Consider the following 13685-nt stretch of genomic DNA (forward strand, 5'->3'; position numbering starts at 1 on the left):
AGGGAACAAATTTATTTACTTTCTTCTTTATCCAATGGCTAGATGTTTTGTTTTGTTTTTTAAGTTACCTCCCAAATGATGTCTTACAATGCAATATGACTGACATAATTAACATCGTCCTTTCCTGTTAGGCTTTTATACTTAGGGAGCAGTGAGTTCCCTTTGGATTTTACCATCACTGGTTCTGCCCATCAAATAGAATTCTTTGTTGGGAATGAGATTGACAAAATGAGCAAGGCGGTTGGCCATGGCATAAAAAGCTGAAATGGCAGCTATGTCCCAGGCATCTTCTCGATCGAAGCCATGCACCTCAAGCTTTTTAAAATGATCATCTGTTATGTCGTCAGCTTGGGAAACAGCAAGTGCAAACTCCAGCATTGCTTTTTCCCGAGGAGAGAGGTCGGACTTTCTCCAATTCACACAGACCTGCAAGAAAATCCACTGTGAGAATCATCATAAACTCTGTCCATTATAATACAGCCAATAAAGCACCAGACCTAATGACTTTGGCATTAATGAAAAAAACTGAAGATTAGAATAAAGTGTGCAAAGTTAGACCAAAACAAGTATCTTGGTCAAGTCCAATGTAGTGTAAACCTGGAACTCTGGCTCAATGTCACCTCTACCAAGAAGTCTTTTTTGCTCACTCCAGCTATCAAAACCTGTTTTCCAACTGGGCATGGTTGTACATGTTTATAGTCCCTACTACTCAGGAAGCTGAGGTAGGAGGATCATTTGAGTCCAGGAGTTTAGGAGCAACCTGGGCAACAGAGCAAGACTGTCTCTTAAAAAACAAAACAAAACAAAACCTTCCTTGTAAACAACCTGGCTTTTAAAAATCCTGGAACCAAGACCACAGACCCAAAAGCTCAACCTTTTCATACAAGAAAAGTGGAGCTCAGCTCAAAGGCTGTTTGCCTCCAGTTAATCCCAAATGAGACATAATATTTTGCAGTATCAGTAGACCACATTTAGCAGTTACTCTGTTTTAAGAATGTGTTCTATGTTTCATATTCGCTATCTCATTTAATTCTTATAAAAGTTGTAGGCAGCATATTTTTATTATCCTCCCTATATTATTGACAAAGAAGCTGCAGCTCAAAGAGGTGAAGTGATTTCCCCAAGATCACAAGCTAAGCTGGATGTGGTGGTACACACCTATGATCCCAGCTACTTAGGAGGTAGAGGTAGGATGATCATGAGTTTGAGGCCAGACTCTACCTCAAAAACAAATGCAAAACAAAAGAGCCTGGGTGTGGCTCAAGTGGCCCTGGGTTAATCCCTGTACCTCAAGAAAAAAAAAAATCACACAGCTAATGTATGGCAGAGCTGGGATTTGATTCCAAGTATACTAAGTTTCAAAGGCCATACTAATCATTATCTTTGATAAAGTAAAATACTAGAAATCATTAAAACCTAAAAATAGAAGAATATTTCAGCAATGCATGATATGAGGGCATCCCCTGTGAACACCAGGAGGGCAATGCCTAGGAAAGCAATCCAGGATGAGCAAAGGCTCTGTGACTAGGGAGGAGGTACTGAGCAGGGTAAAGGGGATGATCTGGAAGTTTCCTTCAGGCTGGCAATAGAGGCCCTCAGGGAACAGTTTACCACGTCTCCACTCAGGTCAGGAGAGAGGGTTAGGGGTAGGGAGACTGGTGAACCCAAATTTTAGAATAAATTCAGAGAACACGTGTTTCCGTTCCCCAGTCCTAAGGATCAGGGATTTCACTGAGGAGCAGTTGGACTTTGCAATCTTGGTGACAATCCCACTTTTGCTGTCTTTATCCTCAGCCCGTTTCTCTGGAAATAATATGACCTCTGAAACCCAAAGGTTTTGACTTCAGATGAAGCAAGGACAAGGTAGGACAAGATAAATTGCTGACTGGGGGATTGAAACCCATTTCACACCCAGTCTTGGTGGGCAAGAGCAGATGGAGACCATTCCAGAATAATAAACAGACAAGTCAAGGCCCAGGGCCAACAGTAAGAAATAAAAGAAAATCTGAAAAGCTGGTTTGGGCCCATTATGAATAATTAGTTGATGGACAAAATTCACACTGGAAAATACAAAGTGTAATGCAATAGATAGAGGGCAAGTTTGAAAACAGACTCTGCCACATTATACTTGTATGTTGCATGCTAAATTAAATCTCTGAACCTCAAGTATAAAATGGTTATAATAAGGCTTGCCTGAGACGAGGAGTTGTGTGTATTTGAGAGAATTATGCCAAATAACCAGTACCAAGTCTAGAATAAAGATGGGGCTCAGTTGCCCCCTGTTCCCAAACATCACGTATATGGGAACAGTGATGGGTCTGAAAGAGAACTCAAGCAGTGGGAAGAGCCAGAAGTTAGTTTTTTACTGTAACATATAGTGACAGGGTTTGTCCTTTCCTCATGTACAAAGAGATCCAGAAACTGGCACAGGAGAGGTGGACACTAACCTGGTCAGAGAGCACAGGGTTTTTTGAGTAGACCCTGTACTTGGCACTATGGACAACCACGCTGTATAGGCACCTGGTGGCCAAACTGGTCACTACAATGATGAGTTCCTTGTCAGTTTTGCTGAGCTTACCTGTGAAGGAAAGAGGAAAGGAGACCTGTCCACATGCCTGGGCAACAGCACATAAGAATCTAGACTGACTCAGCCATGTTTAGCAATGGCTTTGCCCACCCACCTACTCATCCACCTGTGCACTTACACATTCATTTCCAATCTCTTTCTACCAACAACCCTGTTTTATTTTCTTCTCAGTATTAACTTTTTGAAGTCAACTTGCTCTTTTATTCTTTTTCTTTTATTGTGTTCAGTTGTTCATTGTCTGTTTTCTCCTCTCAAGAGTATGTTTGAAAGCCCAGACAGTTTTTTTGACTTTTACTTATCACGACATCCCACAGAGTTATTACCTACTCTATTTCATTCTATAGCTGTAATGAAAAAGTTGCATTCAGGCCTCAGACTTAGAATCCAGAGAAGTCACAGAAGCTGAGCTTCTCCCTAACCCCATTGATCTGGGACACATGGGAAGGAAAATGCTGAAGCAGGTACCTAGATCTCACCCAAGAACAAGTTAGCATTGTTTTTCCATATACCTGTTTCTTTGTTGAGGATGGCATTGTAATAAGCAAAGAAGGCCCTGAATTCCAATGGCCGGTAAGATAATGCTTTCAATGTATTTGGTAAAAATCCTGTCTGCAGGAAAGGAAAAAGACAAGATCACACAAAATGAAAACTGAAAGTAGAATAGGCTAATAGTAACTGAGTACTCCTCATATTATTTACTGAACAGCAGCTTGCTACTGTCATAGCCTTTCTACACATACATTCACCTTTGGGGGTACGTATTATAAGTGTTATTTCTAAAGGTATATATGATGTCTTTTTGATGAGTAATCTTATAAAATCTAGAGAGTGAATGAAGCAACTAACCAAATGTTACTTCTTATAATTTAGGTTCTCCTGGTTAGGCCCTACCTTCTCATAGAAGGGCAGGTGGTGCTCATTATTTCTTAGAATTAAGTTAGTCATAAGTCATGGTATTATTAAAAGTTCTTTCACAAAATACAACCTCATTTATCCTTCTCTACAACCCTATAACATAGGTAAAGCAAGTGCTAGTATCCCCAGTTTAAGAAAAGGTAACTGAAGCCCGAAACTGTTGAGTGACTTGCTCAAGGCCATACTTTTTTTTTTTTTTGATATTGAGCGATCGGTATATTTTTAATAGAATGCTATGGCAGACAACTATCCATTTCTTTCTTTTTTTGAGTGTGTGGTACTTGAGCTTGAACTCAGGGCCTACACCTTGAGCCACTCCACCAGTCCTTTTTTATGATGGGTTTTGTCGAGATATGGTCTCTCAAACTATTTGCCTGGGGCTGGCTTTGAACTACCATCCTCCTGATCTCTGCCTCCTGAGTAGCTAGAATTACAGGCATATGCCACCAGTGCCCAGCACAACTGACCAGTTCCTCCCTCTTTCCTTGACAACAGAACAAGGATGTTGTTTAGACATCATTTTGTTATGGGTTGGGGAGGGCAATTAAACTGTTCTCTTCTAGTGGGTGAGTCCTGATTGGTTTAAACCATGGTGATTCCATTTCACTTGTTGGTCATTGGCCAAGACACCGTGGTGTCTAATGAGAAATGAGGGGAAGTGAGCTGGGAGCCTTCATTACTCTCCAAAAGGGATAGGAGGAAAAAATGTGCCCTCCACTCCCCTGCTAGGGGCTGTGCAAGGGTGTAATATTTGCAGCTTCTATAGTCATCTAATGACTAGGAGGGCATATAATAAGTCTGAGTAGAGTCATCACCATAAGGAAGACAAATGAAAAGTATCCTTGATGATATCACTGAGTCAATGAGTTAAGTAACCCAGAAATCACCCTTCCTCTGGACCTGCAGTTACATGAAATTCTAAATTGGGCTGACTATTATGCCAGCTAAGTTGATTTTCTCTAGAACCTGTCAGTAAAAGCCCCCTGAGTGATAATGGATATTAAAGGTTCATTACTGGTCTGAAGGACACAACATAAAGAACCATTTATACTAGCTGAGAGGGCAGAGGAAGGGATGAACAGCTGAGGATGGTACTCAGGGCTCCAAACCTTTCTCACAAGTCTTTTTTTTTTTTTTGGCAGTACTAGGGTTTGTACTCAGGGCCTTGCACTTGCTAGGCAGGTGTGCTACCACTTTAGCTATGACCTCCAGTCCTTTTTGATTTAGTTATTTTTCAGATAGGGTCTCCCACTTTTGCCTGGGACCAGCTTCAGGCCATGATCCTCCTAACCTCTACCTCCCATCTGGCTGGTATTATAGATAGGAGCCAGCATGCAAAGCTTGTTCTTTGAGATAAAGTCTTCCTAACTTTTTGCACAGGCTGTTCTTGAACTATTATGGTCCTTTCTTCACCTCCCATGTAGTTGGGAAGCGTGAGCCACTGAGCCCTCCATGTTATTATCTTTATATAGTGATTTCCATGCAGTATTATATTTGAAAAAAATAACAAAATTTGGACTGCAGGTTTGGCTCAATTGGAGCTTCTGCTCTGTAAGCACGAAGCCCTGGGTTCAAACTCCAGTCCCACCACAAAAAAAAAAAAAGATGTAAGAGCAAAACATGTACAAAATTCTACTACCAAGTCTGAAAAACAAAGGTTTAGAGCAAATATCTATGTATAAAGAAGGGTCTTAAAGTTTGGTAGCATATATCCCCACCTTTAAAAACTCCCATCAGGGAATAGTTCAGGTATATACAAAATGATTTATGCACAAATATAGATGTAGATGTATGTACAAAGACACACAACATAAAAATCTGTTACAAGTCCAAGCTTTGGAGATTGCTGAAATAAATCACAGTAAAAATAATGTTTTGACCTACAAATATGTTTAAGATAACATGGCCTCAATTAAAGAAAATGTACATGTACATTTATATAAAGAAAATAGGAAACAGGAAAACACATCAATATGCTATTAGTGGTTGAATTTGTATTGTGGAATCAGATTTTTATTATTTTTGAATTTTCTAATAATCAATTTTTACAAGAAAGAGCACAATACCTTAAACACTTGTTTAAGCAGCTAGCACATATTCTCCATGGCTGTATCTCCATATTATACTTTATTGCTAAATAGAGCTACAGAGAACACCTGAGTCACAAGTGGCAGAGGACTGAGTGGCAAAGAAGAGTCCCAAAACCCAAGAGGCCGTGCCTAAGATAAGAAGAAAACATATGGGACTGAAGTTCAACAGGACCCCACTGGATGGTTCCATCCACAGTGGGGAACTTAAAGAAACTGTAGCGGCCTGTACCAGTAATTGCACCCAGGCTGACAAATGTCTGCAAATGGTGGTGACACCCTGTGCCAGGTGTGTGGCTTACCTCCCTTTCTACCTCATCCATTAACTCTACAATGTCAAAAGGCAGGTCCTTCTTGTAGGGAACAGGGTAACGACCAATGGGTTCAGCCTTCTCTTCCTGCTGATTTTTATAAAGGTGCACATTCAGGGACAGCACAGGCAACCTCTTCCAAATCCTGCTTGTCACAAGGCGAAGCAGACACTGAAAGGAAACAAAGATAGATTTGGAGGAGCTACCAAAAGAATGACTTGGATAGCCCTTTTAGGTCTGGGCTTAAAGGAGAGAAGGCAGTTTCCATCTTCTGGGCCAGTTCCTACTGATCAGAAGTCCCTGCCTTGAGCAATTCTGAAAAGGATCCAGGGGCCAACATGAAGCAATGCTGTAATCAATGTGGGAAGGGGACATTTTGATTCCAGTAATTTAATATTTGCAATACTTGGCTTAAAGTCCAGCTTGGATACTACTAATAGCTGTAAAACCTCCCTGCATTTTACCAAGTGATTGCCAGGATATCATCATTTTATTCCAATAATAATAACTTACACATGAGCGCTTACTATGTATGAGGTTTTTTACATACACGCTCCAATACTCCTGCAATCCTGCATTTTACTGATATGAAAATTAAGGATCAGAAAGGCTAGGTCACACAGAGATTAATGTTTGAATCTGGATTCAAATCCAGCACTGTTAGACTCCAAAGTTTGGGAAGGTTTCACAAGCATGGAAGAACTAACCTCTTAAAAACTTTAGGTCCCAGAGTGCCCTGCCAGAATTGTTTTAAAACTCTGGTATAGTTTGGATCTTAAGTACTCCCCAAAAGGCCCATGTGTTAGAGCCTTCGTCCCAGGGTGAAGCTACTGGAAGGTGGTAGAACCTTTAAGAGGTGGGGGCTACCGAGAAATCTTTAGGTCATTTGGCCCCTGCAGGGGATTGTGGGACCCCAGTCTCTTCTCCCAACCCCTTTCCTGGCCATGAGATGAGAAGTTTTGTTCCAGCTCCTGCTCCCACCATGGTGTGCTGTCTTGCCACAGGCCCAAAAATAGTGGGGCTAACCAATCATAGCCTGAACCTCCAATACTGTGAGCCAAAACAACATTTTTCTCTTTATAAGTTGATGATCTCGGGCTTTGTTATAGTGATGGAAAGTTAACTAACACAGCCTCTGATAACTATGTAATGACTAGTGTTTGACCCAGATGCACAGAAGATGACTTAATTCAATTAACAACCAATATAGTCTCCAGCAGACCTTCTGCTTTCATTAATAAAAAGACATATTGCCCATGCAATAGGGGGCTGGTTGTATAATTAAACTACAGTAAAGGGGGTTTTTTCCCTGTTTTTGTTTTTGTTTGCTTATTTGCTTGTTTGTTGATGTGACTGGGATTTGAACTCAGGGCTTCGCACTTGCAAAGCAAGTGCACTACCACCTGAGTCATACCTCCAGGTCATTTTGCTTAGGTTATTTTGGAAATCAGGCAGAGGGGTCTCTCAAGCTATTTTCCTGGACTGGTCTCAAACCATGATCCTCCCAATCTCAGCCTCCCAAGTAGCTAGGATTAAAGGTTAGATGCCCAGCTAATAAAGGAGTTTTTTAAAAGTATAAATTCATAGGACAGGAAGAAACAAAAGCAACTGAAAGCATTCAACAAATATTCATTAGACAGACAGTGGATTGGGAAGTGCTAACTAGCAGAAAGGAGATAATTATTACCTAAAGAGGCACAGGTAGATGTCTTTCTTTTTTGTTTTGTGGTGCTGGGGATGGAATCCAGGGCCTTACACATTCTCTAGCACTGAGTTATACTCCAGCCCTTCCACAGGTAGATTTCTGAAGACAGGTGAGTCATTTGCCCCCACAGAATCCCTAGGAGGCTCAGCTCTTAGAGGAACAGATGCTAGATTTAGATGCTGGGGTACTTGGAGAAAATTAACAGAACTATGTAGAATGTCAGGCAACTGATTGAAATGAGGTTATCGTTAACCCCATGAAAAACAAATGGTTGTATACAATGTAAAACTTGGCACATCAGATAACAATATTTGCACAATTATAATATTGTAAAAAATGGTTTATGAATTAACCAAAAATTGTGCTGTAACTATGCTATATGCTCACAAAAGGGGAAGGGTAAAAAGTGTAGAAAGGGGAAGAGCTAAGCCTTCATCTATCTGTCAAAGAGTCATAAGTATCCTTAAAATTAAGAGGCCTAAGCAATATTTTACCTCAATATTTTTGAGGTAACATATCAGAGGAAATAGCTATAGATATAGATGGTTGATTTTTGGGGTAAGAACTAGAGAGTGGCAATAGATAGGAATTTTTTTAATCTTCCCAGACAAACTCTGTATCCATTAAATAATAATTCCAACTTCCCCCCCCTTTGCTCCCCCTTTGCTGTTTTTCATAAGCCCTTTAGACTTTAAAAATTATTTACCTACATTATTTAGATAAAAACTAGAAGTTATTTTCAAAGGTGAAAGTCATGTTACCATTTTTTCTCAAGCATAGTGTTTTTAACCTACAGCAAAAGTAAACTCTAAATAATCTAGAAGGGGTATTGATCATAATGTGTTTGTAAAGCTAGAGAAATATCTTGCAGTTGTAAAAATTTGGGGAGTTTGCCCTGGCCCAGAAACTCACAGAATTTTACACAATGCCTTTGATGTGCTAGTTTATAGGTTTCAGGGATATCAGTGGTGTACAATATGGGTAATGGAATTTGTCAAATGGTTTAGCTGCATCTACTGAGCTGACATATTAATTTTTTAAGTGTTTGGAATTCCTACCACTGAAGCCATCCGGGCCTGGGCAGTCTCCACCTTGTTATTGATAAGTTGCAATTTACAGCCTCATGAGACTTTGTGCCATGTATCAATATATTGCCTCTCAGCTCCAAAATCACCCTTCACTGCCAGCTCTGAGAAAATGGATCTGAGCCTTTAAAATATTTTTCCTTTGCTACTTATCATGACAATAAACATTATAGGCAGAAGGCCTTGGAGAAGCATCACAGGAAGGGTTTGCTTCCTGGGCCCATGTACTCAGTAGCACTCCTGTGGCTCAGCAGCTTCTTCAGCACTTGCTGACGTTTTGCTTGGTGGCCAGAAACACCAGTCAGTCAAGTTACTCTTAACACTTCTTGGGCAGTTTTGTGGCAGAGGCCACTAGGAAAGCTCTCCCAATAAATACCTTTACCCTGCACCTCAGAAGTGCCAGCAAGCTTTGGAGGATGGATTTATGGAAAGTTCTATTGGTACATTCCCACTGTTGCCATTCAATGAGCCACAGTCAGACTGTCTGGAAAGGTCTTGATCAGCCCTAGCTGGGAGGGACGGGCTCTTCTTTGGGTACTCTGTATGAACACTGGAGGTAATGGTTGTTCCTTACATTATCTACACTTGTACTTGTTAAAGCTTCTTTAGTTGTCATTAACCATTCCCTTATTATTCCAATGTCCTGTTATAGTTAATTCTTTGTATCAAATTTTCCCTGTTCAAAGCACTGTGTGCTTTGCCTCTTGATTACACCCTGACTGACAGAGACACTTCATGCTCTTCCAGGTGGTCATTTATGTTGGGACCAAGTATATAGAAAGCACTGAATGAATACAGTCCTATAATAGCATCACGACACACAACTTTCATATGCAGCTGTCACTATTTCAAGCTCTTTCTTTAATTCATGTTATAGTTCTTGAGCAGTTACTCTGTGCAAAAGTGAAGTATGTTCTCTGTGCTCAGTGTAGCAACAGAAAACAGAGAACAAGTAGTATATTAATCAGGGTTCTTTACAGGAACAGAACCAATAGAGTGCATTATATATATGGGGATTTACTAGATTGGCTTACACAGTTGGAGGCTGTATAGCCCAACAATATCCATCTGCTACCTGGACAGCCAGAGAACCCAGCAGCTACTCAGTCCAAGAAGCTAGAAGACTCAGAACAAGTGGAGCCAACGATTCAAACCCAGTTGAGGGATGAAGTCTTGGAAGCTCTCTGGAGAGTCACTGATATGAGTACACATTGAAAGGCCAAAGCTGGGGCCTGATGTCCATGGGCAGTAGATGCACTTGCACAGAAAGAATGCTGTTTGCATGCACTGGCTTGCTTCTTGTTTTTCCCACTTTTATTCCATCTGGGCTCCCAGTCTACTGAGTGATGCTACCCACATTCAGGGTGGGTTTTTCCCCCGTCAGTTATTGTCCCACATCTCAGTAGTCTCTGGAAATGCCCTCACAGACATACCTAGAATTGTGCTTTACTAATTTCTTTTGCATTGCTCAATCCAATCAAATTAACATTTAAGATCATCCATTACAAGTAGCTAGGACAACAGCTAAAATGACCTTGGTGAATAGGCCACAAGGGTATAAACTTAGAACTGAAGAAAGTGTAGTGAGAAAACACTGCAGAAATAAGCTACAGTCAGATGATGAAAGACCTGGACTTCTGATAGAAGAGGCAGTCTGCTGTGGGCCTTAAGCATCTCTGTATGTGGTTTCTAGGTGCACCACATACAAGGCCGACTTTCCCTTCATATTAAGCAGTTTAATGTGGGTTAAGGTGATCACAGCAAAACTACCATGAAACTGCTCACTCCCTAGGAGAAGGAGACTGGTTTATTTGTTGCTTACTACAAAAGATGCTATACTGGGCTGGTGGAGTAGCTCAAGTGGTAGAGAGCCCAGCAAGCATGAGGCCCTGAGTTCAAAATCCAGTACTGCAAAAAAGAAAAGAAAAAGAAGATGTTACACCACTGGGCCTGGGTTCCTGTCCTGTGCAATCCACTACATGTAGTTACCATCTGGACCCATTCCATTGGCTCCATGGGACTTAGGTCCAAGGAAACCAGTACCACCATGTTGATGCTCCTATTGCTTTCTGTCTTAAGAGTTACAAACTTCTTGGTTTGATCCACCAAATCTCACTTACTTTTCAACCTGTGGCATTGTGGTAGAAGAACCTGATTTCTTGCTTAGTCATCTCCTTAGACTGTTGCTATTTCTTGCTATGCTCTATGAGACAGGAGTTCTTTCTTGACTAACAGTGGCATGATAACACACACGTTCACCAAAATGAGAATAAATGTAAACTGGAAAGATGTGTCTTTATTTTAGAAATGTAGATAAATGGCAAAGCTGTTGGAAGTAGCACCAGTGGCACACTCCTGTAATTCTAGCTACTCAGGAGGCAGAGATCAGGAGGACTGAGGTTCAAAGTCAGCCAGGGAAATAGTTTGAGAGACCCTGTCTTGAAAAAACTCATCACACAAAAGAGCTGATGGAATGGCTCAAGGCCCTGAGTTCAAACCCCAGAACTACGAATTTAAAAAAAAAAAAAAAAAGGAAACCAGAAAGTCATGCAATTTTGAGTATTTAAACCTGGTTTTATATGGATACACCAAGATCCAACTTGAATGCCATTTCAAATAAGATTTAACTAATAACAGAAGTTCAGACTTAGGGAGTGTGGATGGGCAAAGCATTAGATATTTTATAGAACTGCAAACAAATTTAAAACTGGTTGATAAAAAGTGCAGTCTTAGGTTTCTTTCTAAAATAAGTCCTGTGTGTGAGAAGTTATGTTTCTTCTTGATTAAAAACATGTAGCAACTACACTCCTGTGCAGTGACAATTGTGAGCATTTATATTTTTAGATTAAATCCCATACTTGAATAAAGGTATTAACAATATTTCCATGAGCACTTTTTGCTATTAATTTCTGTATTTAAATCAGCAGTCAGTTCAACTGTAATTTTTAGGAATCTGAAAACTAATTAATACCAAAGGTTTATTCAAAAGACACCTTATAACCTCTACTTTCCTCCCTGTAGATTAATCATTTTAGCTCCTGTACTGGGGGTGGGGGTGGGGGTGGGGGTGCTCTAATCAGTTTGTGACTTCCACCACACCACGGAGTATCTTCTGTGGAGAAGTGAATTCTCCTAGATAGGGAGCAGGATTCAGCTGCCTGCCCAGTTCAATTCCTACTCAGGATGAATGCTCAAGTGTGATGTCTTTAAGGGGGATGGAACACAACCTCACCAGCAGACAATGAAAAGGAACCCTGAAATGCCATCTCTCTAACTTGTAAGGTAACCAACTTGTGATGAGGCTCGGTGGTAGAGCACTTGCCTAGCATGTGTGAAGGAGGTCCCAGGTTCGATTCCCCAGCGCCACTAAATAACTATTTAAAGTAGTAAACACCGGAAGGAGGCCGAAAGGTTTCAGTCCAGGTCCAACCTTTCCAAAAGGCAATTTGGCAATCTCCAGCCATGGGGAGATGGTGACCCGAGGCCCTCAGGCTAAGAGATGGTGGCCCCCAGGCTAAGCGGCCTCCAGAAGCTTCTTGCGGGCCCACGCGCCCCCTGAGGCCGGCCTGAGCACAGGTACCGCGGCCCGGAGTTCCCGCCCAGCCCGTGCTCCCACTCACCGGCGGCCGCAGGACCCCAAGAAGGCGAAGCACCGACATGGTGCTCTGGGCAGGTGGCCTCCCCGCGCGGCCTCTGTCGTGTCCGGTGGGTGGTGCCCATGGGGCGTTGACGTGCTCTCCCTCTGACGCCCCCTCCCCCCAGCTCTTGGAGACTCCCCAGTTGGCCTGAGTTGTTTTCTGTATTCACTTGGGAGTGAGCTGGTGACCAGGTGCCGTCCCGCACACCCCCCGAGTAAATGGACTTATTTAGATCTGGACACTGTTTCTTCTGGAGACTCCACTATTGAGCTGGGAGGCCTGTTCAGGGAACATGCCTGCCAATCTCTCAGTATAGCTTTGAACCACTCCCAATCAAGGTGGACTTGGTCACCTTGGTCATTGGTTCCCTCTACAACTTGGTTGGAGTGGGGAAGAAAGAAGCACAATTTATACCATCTCTACCCAGGGAGCCCCTGCCTCTGCCAGGGAGACTAACAAAGAACTAAAAAAACTTAACTGCAGAACAAGTTGTATTTCAGTTGATCTCCTATTATGCCCAGGGAAAATGGCTCGCCAGCAACTTACCAGATTTGGAGGGGGTGTTAGTGGTGATGTCTTAAATACCTCCCCAAACTAAAAATTCATGTTGGGCAGCAGATACAAGGAACATCGGCCAGAATCACACCCTCCAAGTCTCCAGAAGCTCTCATCACCGCTGGGGAATTTGACCAAGCACTAATTGAAGATGCCAGTTGATACAGAACATGATTTTAGAAAAGAACCCAAAAAGTTAGAAAATTGGAAGGCCTGAAATTCCTTCCAATTTTCTGTAGTGTGCTTCCAATTTTTTGTACTGTGGATTTGCGATTCAGCTGTTTCTCATATGGGCAACTAGTGTTCGAGTAAAAGTAGCAGCAGGGTTGGTCTTATTTTTCCCAGGCCATGTAAAAATAGTTCAAGTAAGTGAAAAGTTGTATGTAATGTATTTTGCACCAAAAAAAGTGTAGGGAGAAATATATCCCGAAGTGTTAGGTCCATCGAGTATGACCTATCTTCTGCCAGACCTTGACCTACAACGAATCCGAACTCCAGCTGACGGCATAGTGAGGGAGACAAACGGCGAAGATCACTATTTTTTTTTTCCTTTTACTCTTTTCTGTATTTTCCACCATGTAAATAAGAAATCTTCTCTAGCAACAACCAAATAGGTTTTATTTGGGAAAAAAATTCTGGCAAAAGTTGGCCATCCCTCTGCGGGCTATGTGGGAAGGGAGGGCCTCCGAGCCCAGCCAATGCTCAATTCCCAAAGCTCGACGGTGCAGATCCCTGAGTTCTCACGGAACCCTATGTGGAAGCACCTAGTATCCGGCGGTACGAGTCTCAACACACCAGAAAA

General features: G+C 41.8%; 1 protein-coding gene across 1 annotated transcript; it reads right to left on the reverse strand.

Annotated features, from left to right (window-relative positions):
- On the reverse strand, positions 1–12703 carry LOC109682744 (uncharacterized). Its single transcript, XM_074051421.1, has 5 exons — positions 12311–12703; positions 5892–6071; positions 3097–3196; positions 2448–2578; positions 1–426 (listed from the first exon to the last, which is right to left on the reverse strand). Exons 1-5 carry the CDS (start codon positions 12347–12349, stop codon positions 142–144), a joined length of 735 nt encoding a protein of 244 aa, XP_073907522.1. The 5' UTR covers positions 12350–12703; the 3' UTR covers positions 1–141.
- Between the last annotated feature and the right edge of the window lie 982 nt (positions 12704–13685).

Source organism: Castor canadensis, chromosome 13 (assembly GCF_047511655.1).
Source record: "Castor canadensis chromosome 13, mCasCan1.hap1v2, whole genome shotgun sequence".
Lineage (NCBI taxonomy): Eukaryota > Metazoa > Chordata > Mammalia > Rodentia > Castoridae > Castor > Castor canadensis.